General features: G+C 41.0%; 1 protein-coding gene across 2 annotated transcripts; it reads right to left on the bottom strand.

Annotated features, from left to right (window-relative positions):
* Window positions 1–4: 4 nt before the first annotated feature.
* kdm5c (lysine (K)-specific demethylase 5C) lies at window positions 5–18426 on the bottom strand. Of its 2 annotated transcripts, XM_051424276.1 has the most exons (29): window positions 18048–18426; window positions 16147–16294; window positions 14100–14177; window positions 13892–14014; window positions 13617–13787; window positions 13313–13447; window positions 11460–11516; window positions 8873–8996; window positions 8363–8646; window positions 7970–8128; window positions 7736–7855; window positions 7470–7628; window positions 6883–7064; window positions 6560–6722; window positions 6349–6468; window positions 6062–6256; window positions 5715–5896; window positions 5430–5554; window positions 5169–5316; window positions 5005–5095; window positions 4465–4847; window positions 4202–4340; window positions 3927–4106; window positions 3650–3778; window positions 2775–3533; window positions 2518–2560; window positions 2230–2429; window positions 1223–1411; window positions 5–1090 (listed from the first exon to the last, which is right to left on the bottom strand). In XM_051424276.1, the coding sequence occupies exons 2-29, from the start codon at window positions 16288–16290 to the stop codon at window positions 1082–1084; spliced, it is 4791 nt and encodes a 1596-aa protein (XP_051280236.1). In that variant the 5' UTR covers window positions 16291–16294; window positions 18048–18426; the 3' UTR covers window positions 5–1081. The 2 variants fall into 2 exon arrangements, with proteins under 2 accessions (XP_051280236.1, XP_051280237.1); XM_051424277.1 differs by lacking the exon at window positions 11460–11516 and having other exon boundaries at window positions 18048–18425.
* Window positions 18427–19111: the final 685 nt, after the last annotated feature.

Below are 19111 nucleotides of genomic sequence, written 5' to 3'. Positions count from 1 at the left end.
CATATCCTAAACAATTCTAAACCTTTATTTTTCTAACAAGAGTGAAAAGAAACAAAGGCAACATTAAAATGAAAAGTTTATACACAAACTCACGACAACTGCGTGTCTGCAATATCAATAATATAATAATAATATAATCTGAACCCAGGAAACAAAATGAATTGTGACAAAGTGAGTTACAGTGAAGTTACCTTAATTTGCAAAGAGAAGGAGGGGGGAGGGAGGAAAAGAGGTAAAATTTAAAGGAATAAAACAAAGTCAAAAGGATGGGTGCTTTAAAAAAAAAGAAAAGAAAAAAAAAGGCATTGAGGGCAAGGGAAGGGAGGAGAAAGAGAAAGCCAAGAGGTACAGATATCCATTTTGGGAAAGTAGCACCAAAAAACATTAATGCCTGTTTTTAACACTTCCCAAAATTTACTCAGTTTAGTCAAAATGCATGTCCCCTCAAAACAGCATCAAACACAAGATTCAATACAACTAAAAAAATACAAGTGTAACCACGGTGCTGTTGTCTAAGCTGAGCTGTCAAACCTTCTGCTGTACCTCAGCTTCAAGATTCGTGCCCAAGCAGAACTGTCTAAGTAAACCCATAGCTTATCCAACTTCAGTGAGTGGGCTGAAGTGAAATGAAACGGCAACTGCCGGTACTCAGACAGGCTTCGGCTGAACTAGCATTTAATACAGTTGGGATAACATAGCATACTGACTGAACTCAGAGACAACTCTAGACCAAAGACACTCCTATTGCGGTAAGTCCCACATCGGTCCAACACAGTCTTAATATGTTAACAGGAAAAATGGGTCCAGGGAAGGTGGACAATAAAGTTTGGGTAAGACGGCGAGTCTGAAACCATGATGGGTGAGCTATGGCTGAGTTTTGGATGAGACAGTGGAGTGTAGAAGAGTCATCACTCTGTTAGTGTCTGAATGTTTGAATGCTGGATGAGAAGGGATGTAGGGTATGAGAGGGTGGGATGTCCTGCATCTTTCTATAACTTGACACTGTCTTCTGGCACAGAACGCTCTGTCCCTTCAATTCCTCCGACTATTCCACTCAAACAGAGCTCCAGCGTCGACTATATCACAAAGTCTGTCAAAAGAAAAAAAAAGTCAAATGTTAATCTCCCGCAAATGTTAAGTCAGTTAAAACTTTATTTGCACATATTTGCATTGAAACTACAAAAAAAATTAAAAATCTCAGCAAAGATACATGGGCTGTTACCTCTTGTTGGGTCTGGACAGGTAAGTGAGGAGAGGGTCTGTGGCTGAGAGGACAGGTTTTCTTTGACTCTGACGCATCCAGTGACCTTTCTCCTGCCCCTTCCCCACTGCCGCCTCTGTGGCCCTTTCTCTTCCTTTTGGAGTCTTTAGCTCGTCCGCGGCTGGTTCGCCTTTGCTCTTCAAGCTCAATCTGAAAGAGAGGGAGACGACAAGAATATTAGACGAAAGCAGTTTAAAAGGTGGACAGACCTCACTAAAGATTTGACAAGGTTAAACACAAAGCAGCCTATTTTCTCATTTCCTACTAAGAGAGCTGTTTTATCAGTCAGACTTCTAATCTCAAACAGAAAAACATTAGGAACAGCACTGGAATGATATGCTCGCTACTACAAATACTTGCATATTTTTACCTAATCTGATCATAAAACTGCATTCAATCAATTTAAACTAAGCACTGTTGAACAGATAAGGAATGGATTATGTAGCAAACCACAATTTAATAAGTATGTTTTATTACTAGTAGCACTATGAAGCGATGTTTTGTTGTGTGGTTTGTTTGATCTTGAGCATGTGCATCCGAGTGGTTTCACACCATCTACCACTGATCTACAGGTAGTGGAAAGAAATGCAGAGAAGACTTCTAGCAAGTAAACGTAAACAATCAGCTTAGCAAACGTTTTATGGAGGAAGGAAATTAACTCAACATGTTTGTTATGCCTTAACTATACACAGTGGGCAACATTTAATGTAAAGAGAAACTTTCTTTACAAGAAAACTCCACAGGGCACCTTTAATTCAGTATGGGTGGATGGCCCTGTAACAAGCTTTGGTAAGAGTGGTGCATTTTTTTTGACATACTACAAAAAAAAGGTTAAATTATATAAACTGACTCGATTTTTGTTGTGTGTATGTGGTTATGTATTGGGCTAGTGCGCACTAATTTCATTTCTGTCTGTAAGATGTTGCCCTCTAAAAAAAAAAATTTATTCTAAAAAGGTCTTTCCTGACCTGAATGAGTGTGTGCAATGTGTCTCTGCATGGAACAGAGGCAGCTTGCAGGACTCTGTGGATGAGGAGTGTCTGGTCCAGGGAAACCTCCAGCAGATCCCCTTCCAGCTGCAGCTCTTCGAGCTGGACCCTGGTGGCTGGTGAAAGCTCCACTACCTGGCCTTTTAGCAAAGGCAGCAGGGGCAGCAGAAACCCCACACCTAAGAAGTGAGCAGAACGCTGTCAGGACTGGTGTCTGTGGGACACTTAACTTCGGATGGATATTTTCAAATCAACACACAATTTTACCTGTAACATTTGACTTCTTGCTGATGCCATTTTCACATCCAGCCTGTGGGCAGACAAGCAGTGTATAAAACAGGCAGGTTGGATACAGCATTGTAAGAAAGACTGAAGTAGCAAATTATTAGATCATCGGTTATTATTGATGAAGAGGCAGAATATGTGTTAGATGCAATTTAATAATCATTTTAATCACTTGGACAGTTTATATTCTGTAGTCTACATTTGGTTTAATAATAAAATAAAGAGATTAAGGTGTTAACCTGAGTGCCGTTGCTTTCTTTAGCATTCTTTTTCGGTGAATTCTCGTCTGTCAGATCAATGACTCCATCCTCTCCTTCCCCTCCCTCGGAGTCAGATAAAACAATCACTGGGCTCCTTCCTGCCCCTTTTTTCATGTCTTCCTTTTTCTCTGTTTCACAATGGAGAGTCTCTTTGAGTTCTTGCAGCCTCTCAAGTGCCTGCTGCAGCTCTGGTGTCTCCAGTGCCTCCTTGGCTCGGCCCTGCCAGGTAATGGCCCTCTCTGTGAGACACTGCAGTGCTTCTCCCTCAGGCAGACGCACTGGCAGTCTCTGCAGGGCAACAAGTAGCGCCAGGATAGTCTCCAGGCGAGGGCGCCGTGACCGCTGGCATCGCGGACACAAGAAGCGTGAGTCCCAGTCCCACCAACAGAGGGGGTTCGCTGGTGGTCCAGAAGAGGGGAGCACGGAGGGGAAAGGAACACAGCCACCATGGAACCAGTCCTTACACAGATGGCAGCGGAGTTGAGGGGCACGGGGCTGACCGCCGCACACACACACCGACTGAGAAGGGGTGGTGCAGGTGTGGTTACTGTTACCGTTCTCTTTTACAGAGTTCTCTGAGTGGCTGGATGTGTCTGTCTCCATGGAGTCGTCCCAACTCCCGTTCTCCTTGTCCTCCTTGTAACTTTCAGTGTTGAGTCCAGATTTACACATGTTTAATTTCTGTAACCTCAGTAGTGCCTCCTTCTCCTGGTGCTCCCCTTCTTTGAATGCCATCACCTAGAGACAAGGCACACAAATCAAGTCCACATACAGAACTAGTATTTATGCATAAAACATGCAAACAAAAAGAAAAGAAGAACTAAATCTTACAGAGATAAAAACAATGAACTCACAATAGCTGCAGGGTCCCTCAGATCCTGAGCAGAGAGGCCCAGAGTGTTGGTATCAGAATCATCTAAAGGCTCATCCAGTGCCTCGGTCTCATCTTGCCTCTCTCTCCTTTTTGCACATGGACATAATACCTGCAGGGCAACACTGGAGTTAAATGCATGCTCTCACGAAGGTTGCCTTACCACGACCATGGTTTCTAAAGTGGAATGCTTTGCTGTGTATCATGTTGCTATATTGATTTAAGTTACATGTTAATATAATTTCCATCAAGTTGCCCACCTCTAGCAGACTGTGCGGACTGCTCTTCTTCAGGAAGGTCTTGGTGGCCTTGTCCCTCCAGGAGTGAGCACTGGCTACCTGCAGTTCCAGCTGCCTTAGCTCCTCCATGAAGACTGGCAAGTCCCTTCCAATAGCCACCAGGCCCTCTAGGTCATCCAGGCATGGGTAATGCTCCCCATTCTACAGATTTTAAAGATATTTAAATTAAATTTTATTACAGTGGAAGAAGAATAAAAATAGGGCCAATCTAATGGACATCAGAAATGTATTTTTACCTGGATTTCCTCTAGGTCTGTTACCCAGGCCCGTGCTCGAGTGAGACAGTCCTGTAGAGCCAGAATGTTGGGCAGTTTGACTGGAATAAGCTGGGCCTCATTTACTATTGCCTCCAGGGTAGAAAGAGGATGTTTCTGCCTGGAAGAACAAAACCACGACAGACATTTAGACGTCTTCAATAAGACAAACTGGTTGTGAAATGATGAAAACCCCTGCGGCAGGTTAAGTTATAGTCGTATTTGGTTTGACTTGTTTCCCGTACCTTTGTTCGAGGCAGATTTGCGCCTTCTCCTCCCAGCGTTCTGCAATTGTGAGCAGCTCCTGAAGCTCTGCCATCGCCGTCTCCACAGACACACTCTGGGGCACGTTGCAGCCTGCTTCCATCAGGTTCCTCAACACATCCAACGTCACCTCCTGCCTCTCCCCTCCCTCTGTGCCTAGGGTGCGCCTCACCTCCGCCAGCCAGTGGCCCTGCTCCTTTAGGCCCTGGAGTAAACTACACTCTGGGACCACAACAGGCAGCTGGGCTCCCTGCTCCAACAAAGTCTGCAACTGCTCAGGCGGTGGAGAGTCCCTCCTCCAGTCCCTGTCATTGACCAGTGCTTGAGCCTGGCTCTGGAAATCCTCCACTGTCCGCAGAACCGCCTAGACAATACAGAGGTGCACTAAATAAGACAACTTTTAATCTGAAAAAAATGATATGATAATATCTACACAGTTAATTTGATCCTTTTTTTTTTTTTTAAGTATACTTTCTGCCAAAAATACAAGCTAGTTTGCTCAGTGTGACATAATTCCTCACCTGCACTTCCTCCAACTGGGTTATCACACATGGCAGGTTTTGCATCGTCTCTACCAAGGATTTCATCTCTGCCAACGTCATCTTACTTTCACTAAAAGACAGCAATATGTAAGTGCATGTAACTGAACAGTTAGTGTAAATGTAACGTTTGTGTTCCATCATACCTGGTCTTTGAGTTACTGAGGAATTCAGTGCTTGTCCTTTGGCAGTGTTCGATGTCTTTAAGAACAGTGTTGAGTTTCCGGAGAAGTTCATTGTCGGGAAACTTTCTTTCCGCTGCTTCCGTCTTCAGCATCTCCAGGTCATTAATTCCTGTAATTCAGTAACCATTTGATCTTACCAGTTTATTTTAAGATCATAATGTGCGTTTTAAACTGTGTTTAAGGGATTAATTTATTTTAATAATAATTATTCATATTTCCCACCTATCTTGTTTCCTTCTTCCTGCTCAAGGGCCTCTTTTACTCTGTTGGCCCAGGAATCAAAGGACTCAGATCGAACCTTTAATCGGTGTAACATGGCTAACAACTCATCCAGGGTGTATCTGTACCTGCAAAGTGAAGAGACAACAGAAATGATTAACACAGCTAGTGGAGATAAACTTAGAAAGCAACAACAAGCAAGTCCCTCAAAAGACTGTTGTCACTCAGTATATCATGGCTCAATGCAAAGCATGCTTGCTAACTAACAGCTATACAAGAGATAAATACCTGAGGTAGAGTTTTTCAGTGGGGCAGTTGCACAGATCCTGAGTGTGATAGAGACACACCAGACGCTCGGGACAGTTTGAGCAGGCCAGAGCAGAAAGGAAGCATGTGGTCTTACATTTATCGCACTGTCTCTCATCGTCAGGCAGCAGCTCAAAAGCCTCACGCTCTGCTTCAGTAATACCCTACAGGTACCAGACGAAGATTTGATTAGACAATCAGAGTTTTCCCCATATTCTTATAAGAACATTACAATATCATACAAAGTCTGCATAGTACCACACTGGACTATTATTCACTTACACATACTAAATGGGAGAGAAACCGTAAGATCTATTTCCATGTCTCACCCTTTCCATTAGACCCTTGCGCAGCTTCCTCTCCTCCTGAACAATACTGAACATTTCCCGGTGTGTCGCTGCAGCCAGGTTAAGGTCTAGTTTCTCTGGACTGGCAGCCATTTTACAGGTGAGCTCTTCATGGGAAAATACACAATACCTCCTTAGACGGCGGTAGTGCTCAATACAGGAACGGCCGGCTGGCAGCTGAGAAGGAAGGAGCAGAGTGATGTTGACAATGCAGGATTGTGAATGATGTGAAATGACAAACTTGAGGCAGAAAGTGTAAACAGACGTACCCAGTCTGCAGTGCAGAAGTTAACAGCTTCAGCAAAGTTATATCCCTGATTGAAGCCACTGTGGTAGGCTCTGGGGAAGGTGATGACGAACTCACCCGCACACTGGTTGGTACGTACAACCTGCCAATCAGAAACAAAAGAGCTCAATCCCAGAAAGCTTTAGAACAAACCACATTTCTGCAGTGTGCATGTGTGTTTATGTTAGACTGACCGGGACACCATGAGACATGAGGATATTAGGGTTCATGATGGTGACAAGCTGGTGCAGGAGGTCAGGTTGAAACTCAAACAGCTCTGGCGTCAGCTTCTTCATCACCTCCTCAAGTCGCTCAGCAGCCACAGACGGAACCCCATACCAAGTCTTGGGTTCACCCCTGGTTATGATAAACAGGTGGGAAGTGAAGAACAGAGAGGAAAAGTCTTTCACAGTTAGTACCATGTCACATAACATTACTATAAAAGCTGCATTTGTTTAAGCTTATGACTACTATATAACACCAAATGCACAACTATACACAAAAAAGCATTCTGTACCAGTGCAGGTAGTTGATGGAGTAGCTCCAGTGATCCTCAATGTGCCAGCAGAAAGCTGAGAACACCATGCCGACATAAAGCCAGGGCACCTTCATCCCAGAGATGTCTCCATTAATATGGCACAGGAGGGACTGCTCCAGTACGGGCATCACATTCAAGTTCCAGCCACTGCGGGCATATTCCTAATCAACAAAGAAAACAGTGTGCACTGAAAATAAACACAAGACTATGATTGTGAAAAGGTTTGGGAATCACTGATTAAACTGCGCAGTTTATTTTAATGCATTCTTGTTATTTTCAAGAGTATCACTGAATTGAGTAGGATTAGTTTGTAGAGTGCATTCATATTGAAATGGTTAGTCATAATGTCACATTGGCCTTTTGCAGTCATGATACTAACCTATACCAACACTAACCTTGTATTTAAATTGCACTTCTGGCAGATTTAAACGTATTATTTCAATAGCTTTCAACACTTTCAACATGAAATCTAAGGCAGGAAGCTTTAGTCCTCACTCTTGATGTCTCAAGATTTCACAAAAAACTGTTGAGGTTACAAAAGAAAAGAAAAAACACAATGTGCATACCTCCTCTTCCTTTGTGAGCTTCCTCTTGCCATTGTTCATCGGGAAGCCACTGCCAAACTCTTTGGAGTGTATGTCCGCTCCGTACTCAACAGTCACGTCTTCCTCAATACTACTGACTAACCTCCAGAATTCTCTCTCCACAAGCTCAGTGGGAACCATCTACACCAATAACACACAGGCTAGAGATTAGTCCCTCACATTATAACCTGTCAGGGCAGAGTCATGCTTCATAATGAATAGGTGATATGTTGTGTGGGTGCGCTTACATGGACAGGCATGTTGAAGTAATCTGCTTTGAAGGCGTCTGCCATTTCCCCAAAACTTTGCAGACTATACTCTCGTGTAGCCTGTTCAAAGCCAAATGCTTCTGCAGGTTTCTTGCATTCCTAAAAAGAGTATTAAAAAAAAGGGAGAAAAATCAAAACAAAAATATGTCTCGTCTGTTAGAAGAAACAAGTATTACAGACACAAACAAGTGGCATTGAAACACTAAACCATACCTCTGCCACACACTTAGGGCATCGCCAGTTGCCCTTGGGAGGATCAGTGAGTGGGGGTAGTAGACAGTAGGTGTGGTAGTTATCATCACAGCCATCACACAGCAAGAGTTTCTCGTCATCATCTCCCCGACCACACATCCGACACACAAAAGACTCGACCTTTGAAAAAGCACAAAACATTGACTTTAGGGTTTGTAGTAACTACATTGCTCTATGAAGCAGCAAGCAGGTAAAATTCAACAAAAGATGAGATTGTGGAGAGAGAAAAATGTGAGTGCATTTTGTTTTGAGCCTGTAGAATCATTAGAATTCTTGTGATAGTTTGATATTCTGTTTTATTATGTTGATCTCAACTTTCTACTACCGCCTGGGTGCATCCTTTAGTCTACTTACACACTGTGGGTTGTTGATGTTGCGCCTAAGCCTCATGGTCATTTTGGTACATGGTTTATCTCTATCATCTTCCTCCTCATCATCATCATTCCCTTTCCTATCCTCTTCCACTGGTTCTTCTTTCTTCACCTCGGACTTAACAGTGACGCTAGGGGGAGGCAGTTGAGGGCTGGATGAACTCCCGTCACTCTGCCTCTCTTGAGGCTCCAGTGGCTCTGCTTTGACTGAGGTATCAACAGGAGCAGGAGCCTCCTCCTTGATGGTAACCGTTTGAGGCAGCTCATCTAAAAGAAGACCAAGGATTGTTCAGAATGTATTAGACTGAGACAATAATTGATGGCTTGCCTCTTTCTCAAGTTATTGCTTTAGTTGCATCAAAATAGTTGTTGTGATACAGCGTTGCATCTAAATTTCCAGATTTCTCAATGTTACTGTTGCCAGACTTTAAAGACCTTATAACGTCTGTGTCTAAGAAACATAGATAATTAAGGTTGTAGTCATGGCACTTACCCTTCTTCCTGATGCCTTTGTCCCTTGCTACCAGTCCAAGTCCCATCATCTTAGGCCCTGCGCCATAGATCTGTAGCTTCTTCAGTTCAGGGTTCTTCTCTATGTCTTCCTCTGTAGGTTCAGGCTGCAAATGAAAGTACACTTTCGTCACGAGCAGCACTGACAGACAACTACTTCCAATGCACATTGAGCAAAGCAAGGGTCTACGCCAAATGCAGAACAAACAGTTCAAACATGAGAGCATAGCAATGCATCACGAGGGTTATGTTTGGTTAGAAAGTAAGGAAAAGTTAGCCTACATCACAGTGAAAGGTTAAGACCCACCACCAGAACACACAATCACCAGCAGTTGCAACCATACAGTTAGGTCATTTAGATTTATGTTCAATATGATTTGAGTTTTAACCAAATCCTTGGTTGATGTTAAAGTAGCAAAAAATCTACTTTAAGTTTAATTTGTCATAAATTATAAGATATTTTTGAATTCTGTTTGCTAAAAAGATAAAAATAGAGAATATAGACATGGAAAGAGTCCACTGTTTTTGAGGTTTTTAACTCGAGCTGGACTGATTCTGGAAACATGTAACATTAAGTTTTTTTTATTACCTATTATCTCTGTCTTGCCCACTGGTCTTAACTATTAACGTCTAATGTCTTTAAAGGTTAAACCTTTCTAAATCTCAAACACAACTTAAATGGTCTTGACTTCAGCTCTGACACTGCTGCATTCTTATACCATGCTTAGAGATCATCACCCCACTTCCTCTTCTCACTTTCTATCATTGCAGGCATATTCTTATTCCTTATATCCTCCATGGTGTCTGTAGATAAAAACAGCTCATTCTGAGGTGATTATACACTAATGAAAACATTGTTATGCACATTACATTGTCAATAAATCCTCCTAAATGTAACACACTGGACTTTTAAGAAATGAATGTTGCAGTGAATGATTTTGTCATTTTGGACATCCTCCCTTGCAGTAAATTATTTTTGTGCAATGTTTACATTTTATAGTATTATCGTTGGACGTTTGGCCACATTTTGGGGCGTTTGTTTGAATCTTCCATATGATTGCAAACAGTACACACAAGCCATGTGCAATCAGCAATGTAGGTGGAAACACAGGTGAAGGTCACAAGGTCTTAACATAACTTTTCTAAAAAGCACATAAAAGCAGGACTTCACAAAATTCCCAATTACAGTTCCAACCCCGAAAATATTCTCTAAACATCAATTTAAGGTGCTTATGTCTTATCCTAAATATTTGATCATATGAACTCCTTTTCCTTCTACTTCTACTAGAAATCAGTAGTCTGTATGCAGTCAGAACGCAACCTGTATTCCCACAGTAAAACAATTCATGAATGCATGTCACTACAACATTATTACTGCCATTCATAGCACAACAACGGAACAGATGCAATGCCATAAAATATGTCGTTCAACACATTTTTCCCCAAAGGAGGGTAATGGAAGAAGCATCTTTATTTTTGACTTTGCTGCCTGTATGCCGTTGTACTCCCTTTAGTCGTGCAGTTGTGCCCATACAACATGCCAATAGTTCTATATCTATATTTCTGAGTGCATAGAAAGAAGCTCCTGTTGCTGGCACCCAAACTTTATTGACTAAAGGACTCTGCAAGTGGGTTGGGGATTGAAAGCAGTACACAACAAAGCAGATCAGTAGGAATGATGGTAGGGGGCAATCAAACTATGGTTTGGTCTCAAACAAACAAACTTAGAAACCTGGAGACCAAGAAAAATTACAGGCTCAGAAAAGCTAATTGCTTTTTAATGCTTCTTCAAGTATCCAATATTTTACTGTCCATCATTGGACTATGACGCTCTGTAAGTTAAAGCCAAACCTACTAGGTTCAACTTTAGTGAGTGCACTCAAAAGAGAACGCATGCAGCCACAGTCAGCCGCTGTACTGAGTAGACAGCAAGGCAAAACAGCATAAGTGCAAAGGCACACAGACAGCCCAGTGACAAAGCATTCTAAGCCAAGTACAAACACAGTAAAAGAGCATGGGTGAAAGAGTGAAAACTAGAAAAGTGTGTTTGGCAATTAAGGATAAAGTTAAAGTTTCTTCAAGATCCTACAAGGAGGTGGGCCATCTAGGACACTAGTTCTCAAAAACACTAGCACCGGGTCACCAGATTTGCATACATTCATAAATTCACAACCCAATCTATAATATAATGCCTAAAAACACACTGGCCTTAAAACACTTTAGTCCAACATGAGCCTCATTTTTAGTAACAGTTCTAGAGTACAGCTTAACAGCTTAAATAAAAACAGAAGAAACAAGCAAGGGAAATCTTCTTCTCTGTGTTTATCGTCTGGTCTAGATGTTTCTTACGGCAACATGTCTGCAACAGTCATGTGACCCTAATATGGGTTGCCTCCCCTATACTGCGAAACGCGAGGAATATGAATGCATGTTAAGGCAAATGTTTTAGTGGTTAGTTAAAATAAAAAATGAAACATCTAGACAACTTCACAACGGGTGAGGTGGTCTAGGAAAATAGGCGGGAAGAGAGCAGGGGCAGAAGGTGAGCTCATATGCTCAAGAGGCAGTACCGCAGAGATGAGTTGAGAGCCAGTGGTGAGAGGATGGGGGGCCAGATCCTCTGGACCCTGCAAGGGGAGACAATAACAGCAACAATAAACTAAGACAAGAGGAAAAGGGAGATGAGAGAGGAAGGGAGAGGGCCTTGAGAGAACAGAGCCAGTAGTTGTTGGAAAAAATATCACTGGGACACATTTTGAGACATGGGTCACATCTGATGTAGGATCTATAAAAAGGTCCACTTGTTTTATGCCTTATCGGTATATCAAGTAATTCTCGGAATAGGGCTGCATCATTTAAGGTCTTTGCAGTTTTCAGTCTGATAGACCAGTATGTTGCCAGATCATTGTGAATTCAGTTTTGTTTGTAAATACAAGCTGAACTATTGTAGCAATAAATGTGCACATTATTTCTGTTATCTCAACCCTGATCTTACAATAAGTTATACATGATCTATCTGTTGCACCAACATTACTTATTGTTAATGGGGCAGCTTTGGCAAAGAACAGAAATGGGTTTGGGGAGGTGTTTGGTTACGGGAATTCGGTCTTTCGGTTTGTCATCATGCACAATATTTGGCAAAATAATGAAGACCAGCAAGTGGCAAATAATAGAATGAACCATAATGTAAGTTCAAATAAATGGCTATAAAATACAATCACATCTGGAATGCTTAGCAACACCATAAGGACTGGATTTTATGTTAAAGCCCATTCCATAATTTGATGCATAGTAATGAGTTATTGCATCAATCATTTAATGACATCCCCCCCCAAAAAAAAATCTAACTTCTGTTCCTATAAATTCAGTATATAACTTAATATGGAAAACAAAAAAGATGTATTCCAGCATAATAAATGAACATTATGTACTAAAGGTATGATGAGTAGGTCAGAGGGCTGGAGTAGTGAAGCATTATTAGCTTGCATGTAACGGGCATGAGATAACAGAATGTAGGCTGGCCCGATGTTGTACTGTGGATCGGTAACATTAGTGAAAAGAAAAAAGGTTTTGTGACATGTGGCCTGTGAGATGAAGGAAGTGGAAGAAACAAAGCAGAAAACACAATAAGCCATGAAGCAGAGCGCAAAATTAACAAGAGTTAAGCACAGCAGCATGGTGGAATGGAAAGTAAGCAAGCTGGGATGCGCTGAGTGCTTTATCACATCTTCCAGACGCTACACTGTAACCGATGCACAAGATCATATGGATAAGCACAGAAAAACAGTTAATAATATGACAGCATGATACACGCTGGAAGACTGTGTTCCAACAAACTGGACTTTTTGTTAGCCTGTAATGATGGGAGCTCCGTTGTTATTCATTTGATTAAATGGTACTAAAACATTACAATGTTAACAAACATTAGAAGATCATTAAATAGAAGCTATAGATTTTCACAACATTAAAAACCACACACACACACACACACTGTAGTTTGTACATGTATTAGTGGGACGCCAATGAATGTTAAGGTGAAATTAAACTAGCAGCTACAAAGACATCACATACAGATACTATCATCAATGGCGAAGGATTTTATTGTGAGGTTTAAGTCCTGTGAGAAACCATCCCTGATACAGTAATTATAGGCCAGAACAGCATGAATACCTGGCTGTCAAATTCATTCGCAAGTTGTTTTTCACACCTTTTATACAGCGCAACAGCTGAAACAAATCCCTCTTTGACAGATCAGTTGCACCAAACCCATGCCATTTTTGTGGTCTTGAAAAGAGGCTACATAAAGAAAAATATTATTTTTCTTTGAATTAACCATTTTCTAGGCTTCATTTTGAGGCAGTGAGGCGCATAAATGTAATGCAAATTTATTGAATGACAAGTAAAGATAGATACTCTCACTTACATCAGGCTGGCAGCGGTTCGCCCTGCGTCCGTAACTGCTAATTTTGGGTGGCTGCACAGACTGTCGCAGGGGGATGGAGTGGGGCTTGTACTCTTTATCCACATCCTCGCCATCATAGTGCTTCGGCTTGCAATGCTATAAATGGCATAAAAAGAGAGAGTTTACATGAAAACAACAGATTAACTTCTATCTCAAGTTTTTTATTCCAACAAAAAGAAAGTGTACAACACATAAGATAGTAAGTTACTCTTTACTTTATTATTTTAAATGCTATCTATTAACGGATAACTGTGTGGAGTGATACCGGTAGGGTGGCACCAGACTGGAACATTTCAAAGGGGTAGACGATCCTCTCGTAGTGCGAGCGCAGCAGAGAACCAATGTTCTTGCCTGGAGGGTAGCCGAGCCTCTGGGCCACGCGAGCCCAGCGCCGTTCCTTACAGACCATCTCAAAACCTCCTTCATCTGTTACAATCTGGAATAGAATTTTTTTTTTTGACAATTTTAGCAACTCGTAGGTAAGAAACAAAATCATCTACTTTAAAAAAAAAGTAGATACAAATTCAATTCAATATCTACCTTTGACAAGCTGAAAAGATCAAGGATGCGCCTTTCAATGTGTGGGATTTTCAAGGAGGATGCCTGGATCTCCCAAAACCTGGCAATACGGTCCAAATAATTAAGCTTCACTCTGGTTTCCGCCTGAAATGAGATGCACGAGGGATTTCATTAACAACTTTCATTATCTGTCAATAATGTATAACTGTATGGGAAGAAAGGAACTTACCTCCAACTCATTAAGCCTCTGGATGCGGGGTGTGAAGCGGAAGCTATCCAGCTCCACTGAAAAGGGTGGCTGCCAATCCTATTTGGGAGCAAAGACAATTAAACATGTTAATGTTATATACTAAAACAGCGAATTTCTGCTTTGATACTAAAAACAACAAATGAACGTGCACATGGGAGATTAATGAGATAGTGAGCTTAGTTTAGTCTTAACCCTGGTTTAACTCTGGCTTTCAGGCTCAAGAACTTGGCTCAGCTTTAACCAGGAAGAATAACCAACGTCACCTGCTCAAAAGCAACAGAGGGTCACACTATCAACAATTAATGGGTTACCTACTCATCAATTTAGCAGAAATTATAATTCCTACAAGATCTTGAAAATGGTGCACTGTCAGTAATGTCACATTTAGTAGAACAAATACTATATGTACAACTGTGTGATTGTGTCCACCATGCCCGTAAAGATAAGCAGTCCCATCGCTTTAATTCACACTTTAGCAATTTTCCTCCAGTAATCATCTCCTATCCTCTGCTGAAGAAACAGCTTTATATTTGTGAAACTGTTTTATTGTGTAATGTAAGTCTTGTGAAAAAGTAATGTGTTTATTGGATGTAACTTATTGCATTTGTTCCAAATGTTAGTAAATTATAATGTTTATAAGGAGGAGCACTGAATGTAATTTATGGAACAAGTGTAACTGAAAATAAGCTTAAATTGGGGGGATTGTATGCGTTAAGAAAATAACTTTTGACTGTTTTATTGTTTTTGTAGATCATTTTGTGTAACATATTTTAACCTTGATGAATCATTATTTTTGCCCTTGTAAAGAAACAAACATCCATGGAAATCAATAATTTGATTTCAGCTTAACTTGAACATGTTGATCTTTTTGTTGATGATGCACATAACCAAATTAACGTTAAAAATGATAACTTCACGTCCAGAGCAGGACTAGGGTAAACCTGAGTTGACAGAACCACTAGATAACCATCTTTGTCTGACTGGTTATTCGGGATCATGTTATGCTTGAAGTCTGCCAACTCAAATATAGCCTGACAAAACAAAATAAGGTGAAACATATGGTGCTATCCATTTGTCTCGTAAATCCCCCGCCCGAGTTGCTCTGCCGCGAGAACGTGACGTAATTGCCTGTCTTGTACCACTTATAGCGTTCCATTTGTCTTTGGGCATTACGAGTCGGTAAGAACATCGACGCCACCAGTGCAGCAGCTGTGTTGTTATTGATTGTGGCTCATCTAAACAAGCTCTATGTCAAATAATAATGTTTTTCTACAGAAACACTAACATTTCAAGTAATTCCGTTATTGCAAGTCTTACATTTCAATAATATTTTGCCATTTTCGACTATTTCAGTTTCAACAAGTGCTGTGGCGTTTTTCTCGAGCCACCAGGAGCCACCAGGAGCCACCAGGAGCCACCAGGAGCCACCAGGGGCAGTGGCAGGCTAGTGTTATTGTTAACTACATTAGCCTATTTAGCAAACCAGCTCGAAAACAAAACTTTACATTGTATTGCACGCACAACAACACCGTGCAATGCATGAATTGGTGACACGACTAAAGAAGCAATGTAAACAAGTGTGTGAGAGCATTTAAAATCGACATTAAAAACGACCAACGTAGTACAAATACAAAGAAAATACATCAAAATATGGGTGCTGCCGTCTTTGTTTTGCGGGTCGTACGTTCGTCCTCGTTCAGCTCGGTGTACTGTGAGGTACCCGGAGCTGGACGGCTGAAATTCCGACCAAAGGGGGTGTGTCTCTGTGAAATGTCGCGAGATAGCTGCGAGATTTACACTTTCCAACGGAGGCGGTCGGTTTCCGAGACAAATGGATCGCAGCAATAAATCTATGTCCTTCATGTCACCAGAACCAATGGAGCCTGTCAGATGATGGGTGAAGCACCTTCTTCAGTGGACTTTAAAATAGTACTTTAATCCCAGTGGATGCTACAAATCTCACACATAGAAATCAGGGAACATGCACAATTTCTTTAAAATAATCCAAGCATATGCATATATTTACTGGTGGAGGTCGAATTTTGCAGATTCCAGACTTCTCTGCAATTGGACGTATCTTGGCGATGTAGCCCAGGGGATCCTGAAATTCCTCCCATGACGGCTCAAATACTGGACACTCCGGAGGAGGCACGAACTCCTCCCCTTCCATTGCCCTGACAAAAGGAAGATTGACAATACAGAACAAATATAAGAAACTATGGCAGACTCATCAATGGGCATGATAGCATTAATACAGCATCCTAGAAAGCATTTTATGCACGCAAATCTTGCTTTTAATTTGTGAAGAATTTAAAACGTTGTATACTTCTTAAAGACAGCTTCAAGACTTATTTTTTGTTTATCTACTTAATAACCTTCAGATACTCTGGGACAGTTCAAAGCGGTCTAAATAAATACACAAAGTCAGGAGAAACTGATACGTGGGACAAGTTACGTTCACCGTCCAGCATTTTGTCTTCAGAAGTTACATTGCATGATTTGTGGATTTGTTGTAGGCAATGTAGAATTTCAGCTAAACTGAATAAAAAGTTAAAGGGACACGTGGATGAGAAAATAAAAAGCACATTATATACATGCTTCAATAGGTCACTGCATTTGTACACTTGCAAAATCCTTACTTCCTGCTCTAGCAACGCATTGTAATTCAGTCTGCTGTAAATATATATGACTGTTAGTTCCTCTGTATGAGTGTTAGTTTATCATTTCCTCCAAAACTCTACATGTTGGTCAATAACATCAGACATGGGGAACCACAGGATGTGGATTATTATTTTTTCTTCCCACTTTCAAAGTGGTCCTCTTCCAAACCCCCTCCCCCAACATCAGACACAACAAAACAAACGCCATGCTCTGGCGAATTAACACGGCCCAGAGTGGAAACAGGCAAAAGTTTACAAGTGATGATTTATCTGAACATCAATCAGATGATTTAAGTTCAGGAGGGATGGCAACATTTCTGTATACTTGAGCCACAAACACTGCTTCATGTAATTTCAGTGTGTACACACACACACACACACATATATATATATATATTTATATAAATATAAGAGTCTTAATAGAGGAGTCTAACATTAGTTTTTAAATAAAACTACACAACTTGATGCTGGGACTTGTGTGACCCATATATCTGATGGGCCTTCAGACAAACAATGGCGTGGAGGCCATGAACCCTAAAGGTATAGAAGGCCATGAAGGCATCACTACTCCCACATTAACTAACCAGCGTTTGGCCCAGACAAACGACAACACATTACACAATTACTCGATGGCAGAACATCGTCACACTTCACTAAATGTCGAGGTTGCCTCACATCTTGATAGCTGACAACTGTTAGCTCACTGGCTACTAAAACTTGAGAGAACTGGTGTTATAAAAAAAAAAAAAAAAAAAAAAAAAAAAACTAACCTTACCTTTCAGCCACAGCCAATAACAAGAGCAACCAAAAACACCGAAAAAACAAAAACAAATCCCTCAAATTAAAATGATTTATAATCGGTCAGACAGCTAGATGTCATTCATTTCTCTCCCTCGGACAACCATGAAGTCTATTTGTGTCTATTGTTCAGCCATCAAGAGACGAGATAACGCCGCTTGCAGCTAACGTTAGCATGGAGGCCCCTAGTTCCCCATCGCCTCCCACGGGGTTTTTTTTAAATCTTTTTAAAAGGTAACTAACATCAGTAAGCTTTAAAACAACAACAAAAAAACAATATATAACCGCAAAACAACGCGAACACACACTCAAACACAATAATTGTCGCTAGCAACCAGCGCTAGTTAACGCTACTCATATCCATGTACGAAGAAGAAACCCCCCCTCCTCCTCCTCCTCATGCATTATATACTGTTTATATACATTTGTTTTAAACTCCACAGAGCCTCGCTGTATTCCGGTAACTGACCGAAGACACCTCGATGTCCCCGGGGGTATGATAGGGCTGTGGTGGCCGCTCTTCCTCCTCTGTTGTTGTGATGACTGGTGGTTAGCTAACGTTGGCCAGCTGTGCTCGGTCCAGTTTGGCTAGCTCTCTCGCTGCTAGCGAAGTTGAGCTATTTTTTTATTTTTTTTTTTGTTTTGATTAATTCTCAGTTCTCCATGTAACTCGGTCCTGTCGAAACACACGGGTTAAAAACATGGATGGCAGAGGCTCGTTTAACAGCAAACGAGGCTCTCAAACTTTATCAATTATGTCGTTATAAGTCATTTTCCGACCAACATCATCACTCTCTTCAGGCCATCCTATCTTTCTTGACGAGACGCCATCTTAGTTTTTTTTTTTTTTTTTCTCACGACCGAAGCACAACCCTCTTCATCTTCACACCACGTCCGTCACGTTTACTCCCTGAAAGTAGTACGCACGTACGCCAATAAACGGGGGGGGGGGAATTCACATTTGTGCTCGTTTTGTTATTTATTTTATTCTGATTTTATTGTTATTGTGTAACTAGAGATAATAAAGGCGTACTGTGTGGTTATTACCATATTGCATAATTTATAGGTTGCATATAGTTTCCAAGGTTTCATATGCAACTAGAAAGTGAAATAAAAATATGTTTATCTCTAATATCTCTATAAAGCTGCATACAATGGGCATTCAGCTCGCCTTTAAATTACATTTATATATATATTTTAATTGATCAAGTACTGAATTTATTAGCACAGTATAGCTGATTGACAATATTATATAATTTTGTTATATCTCCGAATCTGATAATTATAGTTGGTCTGACAGCGAGAAACCATTTTGATTTTTTCAAACCGTTCCCCTTTCTTTTATAAGATAAGATAAGATGTACCGTTATTGATCCCCCGTAGGAGAACTTCAGATTAGACACAGCAGCACAGGGAAATGTAGTGCAAAGAGTACAGACGTGTACAAGTACAATAAGATAATATAATAGAAAATATAGTTTATAAATGAAATATATATACACTATATGCGATATGTAATTAAAATGGTGTGCA

Source organism: Dicentrarchus labrax, unplaced genomic scaffold (genome assembly GCF_905237075.1).
Source record: "Dicentrarchus labrax unplaced genomic scaffold, dlabrax2021, whole genome shotgun sequence".
Classification (NCBI taxonomy): domain Eukaryota; kingdom Metazoa; phylum Chordata; class Actinopteri; family Moronidae; genus Dicentrarchus; species Dicentrarchus labrax.
This window is presented reverse-complemented; position numbering and strand designations above follow the sequence as displayed.

Coding starts and splice junctions, on each gene's coding strand:
- kdm5c (XM_051424276.1), bottom strand. CDS start 16,290: ATGGAAGGGGAGGAGTTCGTGCCTCCTCCGGAGTGTCCAGTATTTGAG. Junction 11,517..13,312: donor CGAACCGCTGCCAGCCTGAT/GTAAGTGAGAGT, acceptor CTCCCCTTGCAG/GGTCCAGAGGATCTGGCCCC. Junction 7,856..7,969: donor GCCCTAAGTGTGTGGCAGAG/GTATGGTTTAGT, acceptor TACTCTTTTTAG/GAATGCAAGAAACCTGCAGA.